Source organism: Centroberyx gerrardi, chromosome 12 (genome assembly GCF_048128805.1).
Source record: "Centroberyx gerrardi isolate f3 chromosome 12, fCenGer3.hap1.cur.20231027, whole genome shotgun sequence".
Lineage (NCBI taxonomy): Eukaryota > Metazoa > Chordata > Actinopteri > Beryciformes > Berycidae > Centroberyx > Centroberyx gerrardi.
In genome coordinates, this window is record NC_136008.1 from 18,914,102 (window position 1) to 18,928,751 (window position 14,650).

Sequence of the window (14,650 nt, forward strand, 5' to 3'; positions counted from 1 at the left end):
TCATGGGCATCAGCACCATAGAAAGGTACAATCATTTACTGACACATTGTATTCAATTAGACAGGATAACAGAAGATTCCCAGTCTATTTTCTGTGTCCATGCAGTTATAATAGACCTTTTGTATCTGGAAACCTGAACAATGCATTTCCAGTACATCAGTCTGAGGAGATAAAGCTGTTCTCTATCTGGAGGCTCTGGTTGATTCCTGGCAGGGCAGGAGCACTGAGCTTGTCCCACAGCAGAAATGTATTTGTGGAAGTAGAAACAGATATTTTTTCCCAGGTCTTAGCCACTAAATGGCCACAAGCTAAAAAAACCAGAATAAAGCTACTCAGAGTTACTCCAACAGTTTTCCTTTGCTTCAGTTCGGCTGTTAAAGTCCAATTAACTTCATCTCACTTCACTCCAGTTCAGTTCATCTTCATTCAGCTCAGTCCAGTCAAATCCAGTCAAGTCCAGGAGTTTTTCCAGAAGTCCAGAAGTTTTTCTGTGTGTGGCATTGAACACTTCATCAGTCTGGCAGGTTTTCATGTCCGCCATATGATCTGCAGGGCCTTCCGTACTGTGTGGATGGTGTCATTGTCAACAATCTTGAGAGTTTTTGATTGTGAACATGATTTCAGTAGTAAGGTGTAGCAAACTAAATAAAATAAAAAAGTAAGTTGAATTCCTTGTATGTGCAAATATACTTGGCCAATAAAAGGATTTTGATTCTGATTCTGATGTACATCTTATTTAATACTGGTTTCAGGGTCCTGCAGGGTTTAAAGGGGTGTGTGTGTGTGTGTGTTACGTGGCATACTTGCTGTGTTGGATCTTGCAGTTCTGGCACACTATCAGTAGCCTTGAGGCTGTACTGGGCAACAAGAGGCGTGGATGGAGCGGGACAAGTGTGACAGAAAACACTGTTGAAAAAGGTCAAGGATGCTGAGTCAGCCTACTCTCAGTTACTTAAATGTAACAGAAAGTCTCTCCTGCTTTTTGGTGGCTGTATGGTGCTTTGCCTATGATGTACTGTGAGTCTTGGGTCTTGCAGTCTTGGGTATGTTTCTTGTCTGTAAAGCACTTTGAACTGCCCTGGTATGAATTGTGCTGTATGAATAAAATTTGAGTTGACTTGAGCTGCAGTGCCTAAGTAGGGTTTGTCTCAGTGAGAACGTAGGACTGGTGACTGGAGGCTGAGCGCTGTCTCCTGAAAGGACAGACAAATTAATCAACATAAACCACTGATATTTACATTCTTTCTTTCTTTCTTTCTTTCTTTCTTTCTTTATTCTTTCTTTCTTTCTTTCTTTCTTTCTTTCTTTCTGCTAAAGACATTTATATATGGCTATATCATTAGATTTGGATTTTTCGGTAGTTATATCTACAACATAAGCTATGGACACTGGTTGGGCTAGGTCATTCTGGGGCCGAGCAGAAGCATTTTTTCTGGGCCTCCCTCCCTGTTGCCTTATCCCATATCTGTAACACCAATTTGAATTGAATTTGCCATCCCACAAACCAGGATTTGTCTTTAGTAAAACAGTGATGTCACACGATGTCATGGTGACAGGCTGCCCGTCTTCCACACCTGTTTCTAATCACATATTTCAATCTGAATAGGTGCTACTTAATCATAATAAATCTCTGCCATTCACAGCTGTGTCACTTGAGCCAACTGACAACTGACTAATATGTTTCAGAAGACCTTACCTGAAATACTGATAGAACAGATCACACAGTCTGAATTATTCATATTTTAAATGCATTTCACAAACTCTTGACTGGTTGTGGACTAAGCCAAGCAGCTCACCTCCTGATGATAAAGGCCACTGCGCCCATGAGAATCAGTAGGAGAGCGACGATCACTCCAACAGTCAAAACTCTCAGTCCTTTCGAGGCGGAGTGGCTCCTTGCTGCAGTGGACAATACAATACAATACAATACAATACAATATGTGCCTGTGAATGGATATTTTAACATGAATCATATTTTATAAATAGGTTAAAGGAAAATCGTGGTAGAAGCTACAATTTACAGTACAGTTCCAGTTCATGTGATGCTACTTGGATATTATGTCACAATATAGGAAATGCTTCAAATTCCTGTCAACTATTTGGAAGTTCATCCCTCTTAAAGCCAGACACCAGCAACACTTTGTCCTTTTATGCCCCCCCAACCCCAGATCTGCACTGCTTACATGTTAATTACCAGTTTCTGAAAATGTTACTAAATTATCACTAATTTACCTAAATTTTGCAATAATTTCTATCACCTTAGTGTTTCAAGTTATTCATAATATCTATTCCCTTAGATATATTTATTGCACATTACCGTGTCCTTGATGTGAGCTCTGTGATAAATGTCAGGCTAATGAGCTGTAATTAGCGACTTGTAAATGAACATGTTGCCACAAGACTAATTTGTTGGTGGATGCTCTTTTAACCCCTTCTGAAATTTAAGGAATTAAGCAGAAAAACTTGTTCCTGTATCAGCATGTTGTCTGCTGAGTGTCTAATGATGAAGGTTTAGGATGTGGGAGGAGCAGGCTGGGCTGGTCAAGAGGTTGTTGCAACCAAGATCCTTCACTCAGACCTAGTGGGGAATTTGCTCATATTTACCAAGGAGGATGTGGCAGACTTCCCCTCAGATTTTGCTTCAAATTTGTAGTTATCAGCGTGGATGAATTTAAAAATAAACCAATTTTGAAAAATAATGTAGGCTTGAGCCCTGACTGCTGTTTGACTGGATTCACAGAATATCATATGAAATTAGGGTGCATTACTTTTCATAGCTATAACTACGTATTTGATGTGAGATTACCATTTGCTCTAACCCTAAGAGGTGTTGGCTGTAAATGTGTAACAATAGCCTTATTAACTTCAGCATGGTGAGATGCCCAACATTATAAAGATCAGCTACCACAGAATCTCAAATTAGTCACCAAAGGCCATGGAGCAGGACTGTGGAGCGAACATGGCTGTCGCTGAAAACTGCAACATCCAAATTCTCTCAGTCACCGTCTCTTCATGCACCCACCTGAGTCTGCAGTGAGCGTCACAGTGTAGTTCTGTGAGCCGTGTCTGTTGCTTGATACACAGCAGAACTGCCCATATTCCTTCATGGTGATGTTAGCAATGCTGAGTCTCTGGCCTGTTCTGGGTGTAGCGAGGGATTCTGCTCCTGAATTCTGCTGAAAGTTGATCCCCGGTGTAGTGAGGCATCCTGGGCCCTGGTACCAGGTGTATGTGTGCACAGGCGGGTTGGCGTCACTGCTGCAGGTCAGAGTCACAGGAAGCCCCTCTGGTAGCTCTCCAGCCGGCGAGACAGAGACAGTTGTGTTTCGAGGAGGGTCTGGAGAAGAAGGAGTGGAGATGGATGGAGGGATGAATTAATGGATGGCTGAATGCATTGTGAATGAATGAATGAATAAATGAATGAATGAATGAATGAATTAGTGGACAGCTGAACGAAAGGATAGATGAAGGAATAATTTGCACATTTAGATTGGTCAGTATATTTAGATGTGAACTTAGAATGAACATTTAACCTGTGGATTTGCTCGATGGAAAATAACACAATATGTAAACCTCATTTCACACCATGTGTTAATCCGAATTCAAAAAGGGCTGAACCTTCACTTACACTGTACATCAATGGCCATCGCTGTTGAGTTTTGTGCTCCATCTCTAGTCTGGACCTGGCAGTAGTAGCTACCAGTGTCCTCAGCCTTGACATCACTCATGCTCCAGACCTGTCCATCATGTCCAGGGGTGGCGCTAGTTCCCTTGTACCAGCTGTAACGGACCTCTGGATTGGCTGAAAGGCTGCAGCAGGCCAGCTGTAAGGCCACGCCCTCAGTGATGTCACCGCAGGGACTCGCTGACACCGCCACCGCACTGGAGTCTGGAGGATAGAGAGATTAGGAAAGAAAGAAACTTCAGTTCAAAGTTTTGCTGCTGACTCATTTATAGTGTAATATGGATTTATTATTAAAAAAGACAATCAGTTTTTATGGTGGATCTACAGCATGCTTGTGGCCAAGAAGCAATTCTACAGTGACATTAGTTCACAACAATACACGTCTGCCATGGAATATTTACACTTATCTTAATACAAATACATCCAGGGTTACATTATTATCCACTTTATATTTGATAGTAGACAAACATTTATTTGAATGGGCTACATCAGTGGTGTAATTGTGTCTAAAACACTGGGGGGGACCAACTGAAGGTCGGGGGGCCGGGAAATGTTACTAATTTTAAATGCATTTCCTGCAATTCTACAGACTTTGGCATCACTGTTGAGCTTTCTTGAATATAGTAAAAGATAGACTAAATCACCTTCACCAGAAAAGGAAAATGCTAAGCGACAAACTATTGATATATGTTTTGAACACAATTAAAACAGTTTTTTAATACCATCCTTTTCTCTATTAGTTCTATATTTTTTCTTTTACAGTGTAATGTGTCTACTTGAAAAAAAGGGTAACTACATAAATCCGGCCACGGAAAAAGGAGACTTACAGGGAATTCTTCACACAAATATTGCAATTATTTTCTATCAGACATTGTTGGATAAAATGGACTACTTGGACAGTTTAACTCTATTCATATACATTCATTATGTTTTATTTCTTTACGGAACTCAGCCACACAATTTCTCTAATTTCTCTTAGTTGTTTGTCGCTTTCTGGACCAGCTGGAGGCTTGGCAGCGTGTTTATGTTTCATGGCTGTTAGACAACATTTAGGCCTATATCACACACACACACACACACACACACACACACACTCACACACACCTAAGAAGCATGTGACATAAATTTTGACTTATTTTACATACATTCATCTTGAAAAGTTTGACTTGTAAATGCATGCATCTACAAGCCTACTCCAAATAGAAATAAAGTTCTACATAATAGGCTAAATATCATTTAAAATAATCCAAACTCATTTTTGGCATTCAATCTGTGGCTTGGCCCACTGTTTCCCCTCAACCAATCAGAACACGGCTTCGCTTCACCATTCTAACCGATTACGACATCATTGGATGGAGCTGGACTCTGCTCTACCAATCAGATCTCAGCTGCACTGATGACATCACAATCAGAATTCTGACGTGTTTGGTCACAGCAGCTCAGGGCATAAAAAGCCCCGCTTGAGGTCTTCAGCTTCATACCTTACCAGACTCTGTCTGGTAAGGTATGAACTCCCCTGGGTGCTGGTACAGCTGTTGCTTGGACCGCGGCAAGAGGCTCTCTTTGGGAATCTTTCTACACGGTCCTCATTTCAGACCAGTAGCTATTGGCTTGATGGGTGTGTTTGGAAACTTTCTCTTATATTAAGTTAATAGTTCACTGAAATGTGTTTCTGAGAGAAATGAGGACCCTGTGAAAACGCCTTCAAATGATCGCAAACCTGTCAAAACCGACACAAGACACCAAGAGATGGAGCAGGAGCAACAGATTGGTGGTGTCTCTCACGTCTCTCATGCCGTAATTTTGGACAGTTTGGACCAGGTGGCGTGGCGGCTAGCAAACGTGGTTTGTTGAAGAGCTGGTGGTTGGTACAAAGAGGCGCGGTTCGCCTCCCGCTGAAGCAAACCTGCCAGCCAGTCCAAAAAGTTTGTGCTCCTCGTTAGTCACGCAGGAGACCGGGGTCAATTCAGGGAGGCAAGCTTCCCTGAATTTCCCCAAGTGGATTAATGAAGTGCTATCTTATCTTATAGGGTTGTAGGCCCTTGTCAAAGTCCACAGTAAGGACTTTACCAGGGGCTCCAGGGAATGTGGTGGGTGCTGCCGCTGCTGCTCCTGCTGCTGCAGCAGTACAGTTAAGCCAGGTGGTCGTAGTCAGTAGTGGCAAGCAACAACACTGCTGCTGCTGCTGCTACTACTACTACAGCTGCTGCAGCAGTATAGGCCTAGTAGTGGTAGTTCCACTAGTTCTCATTACAGATATCTGAAATATCTTAAAGTAGTGTTTTGGCTAGTCATAATGTAATGATAGATATTGCAAATTAGCATTTAAGATATCTCTAATTACATTACGACCTGTCAAAATGCTAATTTAAGATAGGCCTATCTCTAATTACATTATGACCAGTTGAAATGCTAATTTAAGATAGCTTTTTTCACATTATGACTAGTCAAAATGCTAATTTAAGTTATCTTTTTTTACATTATGACTAGTCAAAATGCTAGAGGTATCAAACACAAGGCAGTATGGAGAATATCACCGGTAGATCCTGGACCTTCGTTTGGATGGTGAGCGATTCAAGGCTTATTTCTGGCTTTCAGGCTATGTGACATGTGGTGCGCTTGTGGTGTTCAAAAAAGTTGAGATATTTTTATCGCCTCGCAACACGTGTGCACTGCGACTGCGCCACGACTGCGCCGCTCTCACTTTTCAGCGCGTCTGCAGTGCGCCCACATTGAAAATAATGGATTTGCACGCGCAAAAGACAGCGCATGTGAACCGTCAATTTTATTGGGGGGGACATTTTGCCTACTTTGAACATTGGGGGGGACGCGTCCCCTCCCCCCCTCCGATTACGCCTATGGGCTACATATGAATCCTTTAAGTATCTAATTCAGCATGATGAAAATCGTATACTAATTGCTTGGCTAGAAATATTGACATCCAATTTGTCGCTAGCTTCTAATTCTCTTTCTGCAACATTGTTTCCAGCAATTTAGTAATTTGTGGGCTGTAAGAGTCAAATGTGCATAGCACTGTTTTCACTTTTTCACATCATGTCACTTTTGAAAAGTGTTATTGATGTTGCTTTGTCCCACCAACTAGCAGCTGCATGATCCCCTCGATACCAATGATAACAAGAACGTGTTAGTTTTCTAAAAGCATTAATGAACTTCTAATGGTTCAGTATTGTTTCTTGCCCACTGTTTGACCCGTCACCTTCCAGCTACAGTTGGATGGGAGGTCTAGTTCGCTATGCTGCGCCCTTTGTGGCCTAACCACAATACTGTGTGGCAATGCTGCATACAGCTGCACACTTGCACAATTATATCCTCAAGAATATCCGTTGAACTGTATGACCATACAACCATACAAGGCCGTGGCCTTGTATGGTTGCTATCATGTACAGCAGTGGTTTCAATGTGGGGTCCGGGGACCACCAGGGGTCCTTGAGGGGGTTCCAGGGGGTCCCCAGCAACTTGATGAATTGTTAAATTTCAGCATTATTTAATTTACAAGCAGTTAACACAATTAGAGAATGTAGAAGAAAATACTATTTTGATCATAGTTTCACTGTTATCTCTCTACCTACAATGCGAATAGTCATGGAATTCTGGACAAAATCATATCTGACAATAAAAATATTCTCAGATAAGGGTCCGAGAGACAAAATCTCATCAAATGGAGGTCCGTGGCTCTAATGTGGACTAAATTAGGGGTCCATTGTATGAAAAAGGTTGAGAATCACTGATGTACAGTACAATATGCTGTGATTATATGCACCGGATATTTTCTACTACTATTTTCTACTCAGACTGAGGTGAGACCAAAAACAAATTTCCAGCCTTCCTCCAACAATAAACTTCTATTCTATTCTATTCTATTCTATTCTATTGTTTTGTTTGCTTTGTTTACTCTACAGGTTGCCAGTAGTTACCAGGGCACTGTTTGTCACAAAGGATGAGTCTATGACAACAAACAAGAGTGTGACTTCCTGCAAAGATTTCTCAATAATTACCAAAGCATTGTCTTTGTGGTGGAACGACATTACCACTTCCCTCTACCATCCACCTTCCCCAACACAAACAAAATGAGACTCACAACAATGTTCAGCAGCAGACTGTGATTCTTTCCAATAGGCTCTAATATCACAAATTGGTCCAAATCCCCCTTTTTTCACAACTCGGTGTTGGCAGATATGATGTGCACTGTCATGTTTGGCTGTCAATGAGTTGACTAAGAAATGCAATTTAGAAATTGGTAAGAAAGGTGAAACTGGTCCTTGACTTTATAAGGTGAATATTATCAAGCTGAGTTCATACAGTATTTATATTTAGTCACTGCTCAGTTTCAGTTCTACTTCTGAGGAATAGTAAAGTGTGTCACAGACATACTGTAGATGGGTAGAGGAAGTGGCTAGCACTATTGTCTTCATACAGTGGGGACAGACAGACATTTAAACTGACCGGCAGACAGATGGACAAACAGGCACAAAACCAGACAGAACAGAGGAAAGACTGATGGGGGATGTGGGGTTTGTTTACTCATTCTGTGACTGACTGATAAACTAACCGCAGGGCTGACTGACCATCTATCAGCCCCTAATCATACTGTCATTATTTCTGTATCAATCTACTGAGCCTCCTTGTGTTTTTCATTTGCTCTGTTCCTTCTGCTTGGAACTCATTGCAACCTGATTTAAAACTGACAAAACATTTCTTTCTTTAAGAATTTGACATGATTATGAAAGATATTAGGGCAGAACTGATAAGGAGCGGTCTCTGCCTTGTACTTTGTATAAGTGTGGCCCGGTTGAACTGCTACTGGACTCCTGCCTTTGAACATTCAGAGAGACCTCTGCTAATTTTGTACAAGCCTGGTCCTCCGAAATTTGAAAGTGAGAGAAGCACATTTTCCCATCATGAAAGGATTATCAGAAGGAGAGACAAACAGACACAACAGGCAATAGTTTAGGATGGGCGTAAAAACCTATCCATGTTTGCACTTACTACTGCTTATGTAGAACATTCTCAAACATAGGATTATGGTGGTGAAGGGTTTAAAAGGGTTTATTATTCCTCCTACCTGCCACCAGCAGCTGTACGCCGCTCTGTTCTGGCATCTTCTGTGTGGGGTGGCTGGTGACGAGGTAGAACACGTAGCTTCCACTGTCTGACGGTCTCAGCTCAGAAATCCTCAGAGAACAGTTCTTGGTTCCCGGTTCTCCCAGGTACTCAACTCTGTTCTGGTAGGACGGATCTGGGAGGATACCGGCACTGTGGAACACATATCTGACAGAGGGAGAGATGCATCGACTGTTAATTTCCTCTGATTGTCTAAACTCTAAACTAAGAATTCTTTGCAAAAATTATTTGATGCAGGTCTGGTCTATGTGTGTATTATCATTCATACCTTGGCGTGATACAGCGGCTCTCTCCCAGACACCACATCTCAGACAGAACGTTGTACTCTTGCTCCTCCACTCCTCCTCCTCCGCCTCCACCCTTGATCCCAGTAAACAGTAAACAACAAGGAGTCAAGTGACAACAGTGGACACTTTCAAATGTGAACAGATTTACAGGACCAGAGGAACTGCCTGATGCAGCAGATTAACACTAGAAATGTATGCAAGCAGTTGATAGGTCAAATGTGAATGTGGCTCTAGATGTTTTCAAACCACTTCTGTTAAACTGGATAGCAGTGAAATAGTTTACTGCAGTTGCACTGCATCAATCCACTAGCTGCTGATTCTCAGAACAAGTATTGAGGTTTTATGTCACATGCCAGAGGCTCACTGACTTCCGTTCATTCTGAATGCTGATTTTACCTCCTTGTAGAGAATGTCTTCCGGATAAATGCAAAGAATTGTGGGATACATTGGGACTGCTGACAATGCGGTCTTTATTTAATTACCTTGGCAGAGAGCTGCGCCTCTCCCCCTGTTTCCCTGGAGCTCTGGGGGTAGTCATAGGAACAAGGAAGAACCACAGAGGAGCCAATCACAGCACAGATAGGACCGGAGGGGAGCTGAACTGACCAATCACCAGCGAGAATACCTGAAGCGCGGAACACATGCACAACACATTACTATCTAAATCAATTTTAAAAGAAGAAAAAAAGAAAATAAGGCTTAGTAGCTTGTACTGCACAGAAAATACAACTAAATCTCTCACCTACAATTTGCAGACTCCAGAAATGTTGACCTTATGAACTATTTTAATCTTGTTTTCAGTCTTACTTGAGAGAAGTGAAAAAATGTGCTTGTGTGGTGAGATAATTCACTTTATTTCAATACAGTGCCATTATCTTGAAACACGTGGTGTGATGAGCCTTATTTCAACATATCAGATTTTTTCACTTGTTTCAAGAAAATGTGATTGTAAGACTGAAAACAAGATCAAATGAGTTAAGATTGACATTTTGGAGTGTGCACACATTATAATTAATGTGACAATGTGTATTGTATTTTGTGGACAGTACAACTTATTTGGGCATGACGTCTTTTTCTTTTGAGATATTACAATGTTTAAAAGTGAGGAGTGAGAAATGTGTCTGCTCAGTAGGTCCTGCGATTCCAGTAACAGTCAAAACTCACTGGATGCTTTCTAAGGGTGGCGATACATTAGACAATATTTAGGACAATATAACAACAACAGATAACAAAGTAAGTCATATCATCAAATATTCAAATGTTTTATTCCAACAATACACTTGGCAACAAGATGTGGCAACAATGTTTAGGCAACTCCTTGAGTAGCCTCCTTGAGTACCTACTTGAGTAGAAACTAAGTTGCCAAGTGTATTGTTGGAATAAGGTTTGTTGGAATACGGTTTGTACAGTTATTGCAATATTACAGGACAGTCATTCAAAATCATACAATGACAGAAAGGTTCAAAACTCGATCAGCAACTGACAGTCTTGAAGTGGAATACTTTTTTTTCTGGAGTAATCTCCCTCTGTGCACATACTGTAGATGCTGCCAAACATTTTTGATAATATTGCCATAGAAATGAGTTTAGTTTTGTGTGTGGACAGTGACAAATGCATTAATACCAATTTTAGTGGCAGCCAAGTTATCTCCATAATCCTGTTCCATCATCATTGCTAAGCACTGTAACTGCTGAGTTTAGGCCAGCTGATCTTCTGGACGTCTCACCATGTGGATGTTATGGAAGGAATCGTTACATATTTGCAGGTCACACATCCTAGATCTCTCTCTGTTTACCGCTCTGGGTCTTACCTGTCAGAGAGAGCGCCAGCAGCAGCCAGCAGGTCCGTGGCACTCCTCTACCCATCTCTCCGTTTTGTCGTTCTCCTCCTCCACTCCTCTTCCTTCTGTCGTTGCTGCCACTTTAGTTGTACAGTCCTCCAATCCTTCCTTTTTCTCCTTTGGTCCACCTTTCCTCTCCTCTCCTTTGTCTACAGGGTGTCTCTGGCCCCTTGTTTACCAATCTGTCCTCTTCTTCACTCAGCGACCTGTACGCCTCTCCTCCTCCTGCAGAAGAAAGAGTTTTGTGTCTGTTTTTCTTGCTTCCCTGTTCTGTTTTTCTTCTCAACAAGGAACCGGTGCGGTTACTGGTGTTTCATATGTAGCAAAGGGAACTTGCAACTTGTGAGAGACATATGACCTTCTTTATCTTACTGTTCAAGTGTGTGTGTGTGTGTGTGTGTGCGTGTGTGTGTGTGTGTGTGTGTGTGTGGTTTGGTTAGGGTTGGGGAGGGGAAGGGGGGAGGGTGATCCTGATGATGATGTTGATGGTATCCCTGTTAGACTTCCCTTGCTGAGAACACTTGCTCTACCAAAACAATATGATTTATTATCATGTTGTTAAAAAAATATTATCATTTGTCAATTGATCCGTTTCCATTGAATCCCCATCAGGTTGTGCTTTATTATTCACGTCTTGAGGACTGGATTGTGTGATTGTCACCTAGCCTATACCTAGACTGCACTATCAGACAGAGAGACAGACAGACAGCAGGTCTGATGTCCAGTTTGGCCAGGCAGGCAGTAACGGTATAATTTGACGTCAGCTGGACCCTCCTGGCTGCGCAGTTGACCGCTCAGAGGACAAGCAGGACCCAACTACACCACACCACCCGGGAAACTGAGGATACACTTTTACAAACTTGTTTTTTATTCGCTCAGTCCTCCAAATGTTTCTCTCTTTTCCATTAGAAGCGGACGCCGGTGGTTTTGGTTGATTGAAACGGCTGAAAGTGTCGCTAGAAAACTCTGCTTCTGTTTTTTTTCCTGCTTTCCTCGGGGTCAGTAACCTGTGAAGAGAACAATAAGGGATTTACTGAAAACTTGGGATTTATCTGTCGTGGGGTGTAACGTGGTGTTGTTGCCTCTCGCCAAGGCAGAGGCGAATAGGCTACTTTCTGTTCTTTTGTCAAAGCGGACTACAAAATAACTTTTCACTGGAAGAGGCCTGGGCTACACCTGCTGCAGGAACAAGACAGGTGAGTGACTTTGTAAGAGGCAACTTCCAAGAGTTTAATTTGCCCCTTAAAAGTCGCCGTGCTCTTAGTTTATTTATGCTGTCATATGAAAAGAAGATTGGTTTTATGAAATGTACAAAAAAAATACCTATGCTGAAAAGAAAATACCGTATTTGCTATAATGCGTTACGACTTCTTAGATAAATAGTTGAAATTCGATTTTTTTTTTCAGTGAAATAAAATAATTCTAAATCATTTTAATTATTTAAACCATTTAGTGAGACGTGCAAACGTCAGCTGCCCTTTGGTTTGTTGAACCTGTTTAACCCATCTCTACCCCACACTGCTTTTTCATGCTTTTGAGCTGCAAAGGCCTGAAGTCTTTAGTAAATAGGCTTAACCCTAATAACTTATAACCATGCAGATACTGTATATAGCCTAACGCTATGTATAAATTTCAGTCATTAATATCAGTAACCTTACGAAAAGGAACTAGGCCCTATATTAAATGTGAAAATGATACAAATATCATAGCAAAACTTGACGTGCCTTTATTAATGTTATAGGAATATTATAGGAATATTATAGTGATGTTTCATTGTGGTTACAGTGGTCACAGAAACTATGATCTCATGTCTCAGTCGTGCAGTTTGGTGGAGGGCAGCGAGTGAGTATCGTGACTGGTTTAACATTCGTTGATGATTAATCGATCAGCAGTCAGCTATCTGTGCATGGGAAGACTTGCTCAGCAGGGATGAACTAGATCCAAATATTAAGTAGAGTATATCATGGTATAGTGTAGTATAGTATATAAACCAGGACTGGGTTCAGTCAACTGAGTGCATATTAAAAATTAATGTAATGATAAACGTTTGGCATTTGAGGAATGGATTACATATCAGGACCCCAGACCACCAAGGGCCCCTAAAGCCCAGGTTTTTTTACAAATCAGTATTTTGATTTTAGTTATCTCCTCTTATACACATTTGCATAATATCTTCAGTAGGCTAGTTGTAGGCCTACACTGATAACTTTTTATTAGGCCTATTGTTTGCTAGACCTATGTGATGGGATGGATCCCTTAACTGGGTGGTGCTATGGGGCAGATGAGGGTGGGGGGACATAAATTGAGAATGCTCTATTAGTGGCATATTGCACTTTTTGCTCACATTTTGAATGAACTGAACAGAGAGTCAATAAACTCCTGCTCTGAAATCAGCTTCCTCATGTAGGACTTGAGGACATATCAAGGCTGAAAGAGAAATTAAATAAGAATTCAGAATCATCAATACTGTATGATTACAGTCTGAAACTACCATTTCATCAAGGGCGACTGTGGGGTTTGAACTTGATTCAAGGCTGTGACCGGAGGGCGGGGGAGGCAGGGAGGAGGGCAGAAATGGTATCGGCTTCTATCCAAGTGAAAAAAAAAGATAGTTCAAGAAAATCAACTGGGGAAATTAAATTTCAGGGTGAAAACAATCAATTTTATTAAAGTATTCATCCTCTCACTTCATAGCAGATGTATAATATTTTCTTTTCAAAAGTTTTCTTTTTACCTTGCTTGGTAGCAAATCTGGTATGAATACATCTCAGTGAGATATTAGGGTGACTGGCATTCAAGTCCCGTTCTTGAGGAAAATCAAATTTTTTTGAGTGAAAAAGTAAATGATCACCCTCACATTACTAGGTTATATGGGAAAATGGAGGGGGTGCACTTATGGTTATTTTAGATAAAGGAAGCATTAACTCACTGAAAAGTGCAAAATAATCAGAATCTATCTATCTATCTATCTATCTATCTATCTATCTATCTATTTGCTTGCTAGCTTACTTGCTAGGCATTTAAACTGGGCATGAGGTATGCATAGATGAACTATGCGTCACTCATTGTGCTCAGGTACTCTGACTCCTCCTGTCCCATTTTAAAGGATTCTGTTATAAGATGTGAGAATAATTTAAGGGAGAAATTTATTCAAAACATCTAACTCTTACCTAAAATGTACCTGGTGACACTGTTTTTTTGGTGACAATTCAACATTATTTCACCAGGCAAAAGGGATTGCTGAGGGACTAGTCGACCTGCCCTGAGGCGAAAGGAAAGGAGGAAGGAAGGAAGGAAGGAAGGAAGGAAGGAAGGAAGGAAGAAAGAAAGGAAGGAGACTGTTAATTGACCATTCTGCCCTCCGCTACCGGAAGAATGTATGCTGAGAAAGCTGGGACAGAGGGAAAGATGGGTGAGTACACATGTCACACACCTGCCATTCTTCATCACTCACTCTTTAATTCCCCTCCCCCCACATACACAAACACACACACACACACACATGCGCACACAGTCAAACAATGTGCTTTGCTGGCCATGGCTGTTTTCTGTATTTGGGACCAGACATCAGTCGACTTGGCTGTTAACTATTAACTGGTCTGTTCATCGCTGGCTGGCGAATATTCTCTCTCTCTCTCTCTCTCTCTCTACTTCCATATAATGTTTTCTTTTGCAATTATTTCTGTTTCTTTCATT

General features: G+C 41.3%; 2 protein-coding genes across 4 annotated transcripts in view; one reads left to right on the forward strand and one right to left on the reverse strand.

The window, feature by feature from the left end:
• LOC139916189 (igLON family member 5) overlaps window positions 1-14,650 on the reverse strand; it is a 15,765-nt gene continuing 1,115 nt past the window's right edge. The window contains exons 2-11 of one of the 3 annotated variants that reach the window (XM_078287305.1): window positions 11,815-11,961; window positions 11,059-11,179; window positions 10,925-11,028; window positions 9,597-9,739; window positions 9,096-9,187; window positions 8,769-8,974; window positions 3,629-3,889; window positions 3,023-3,337; window positions 1,797-1,899; window positions 1-1,193 (exon numbers count right to left, since the gene is read on the reverse strand). In XM_078287305.1, the coding sequence (XP_078143431.1) occupies window positions 1,133-1,193; window positions 1,797-1,899; window positions 3,023-3,337; window positions 3,629-3,889; window positions 8,769-8,974; window positions 9,096-9,187; window positions 9,597-9,739; window positions 10,925-10,979 (1,236 nt within the window). In that variant the 5' untranslated portion in view covers window positions 10,980-11,028; window positions 11,059-11,179; window positions 11,815-11,961 and the 3' untranslated portion in view covers window positions 1-1,132. Of the gene's footprint in view, window positions 1,194-1,796; window positions 1,900-3,022; window positions 3,338-3,628; window positions 3,890-8,768; window positions 8,975-9,095; window positions 9,188-9,596; window positions 9,740-10,924; window positions 11,029-11,058; window positions 11,180-11,814; window positions 11,962-13,445; window positions 13,532-14,650 lie in introns of those variants that run through there. The other 2 variants (XM_078287306.1, XM_071904993.2) reach the window with 2 other exon arrangements.
• Window positions 14,330-14,650, forward strand: part of hpn (hepsin) — a 15,840-nt gene continuing 15,519 nt past the window's right edge. Inside the window, exon 1 of the mRNA XM_071904994.2 lies at window positions 14,330-14,366. Within this exon, the coding sequence (XP_071761095.1) occupies window positions 14,330-14,366 (37 nt within the window). The remainder of the gene's footprint in view (window positions 14,367-14,650) is intronic.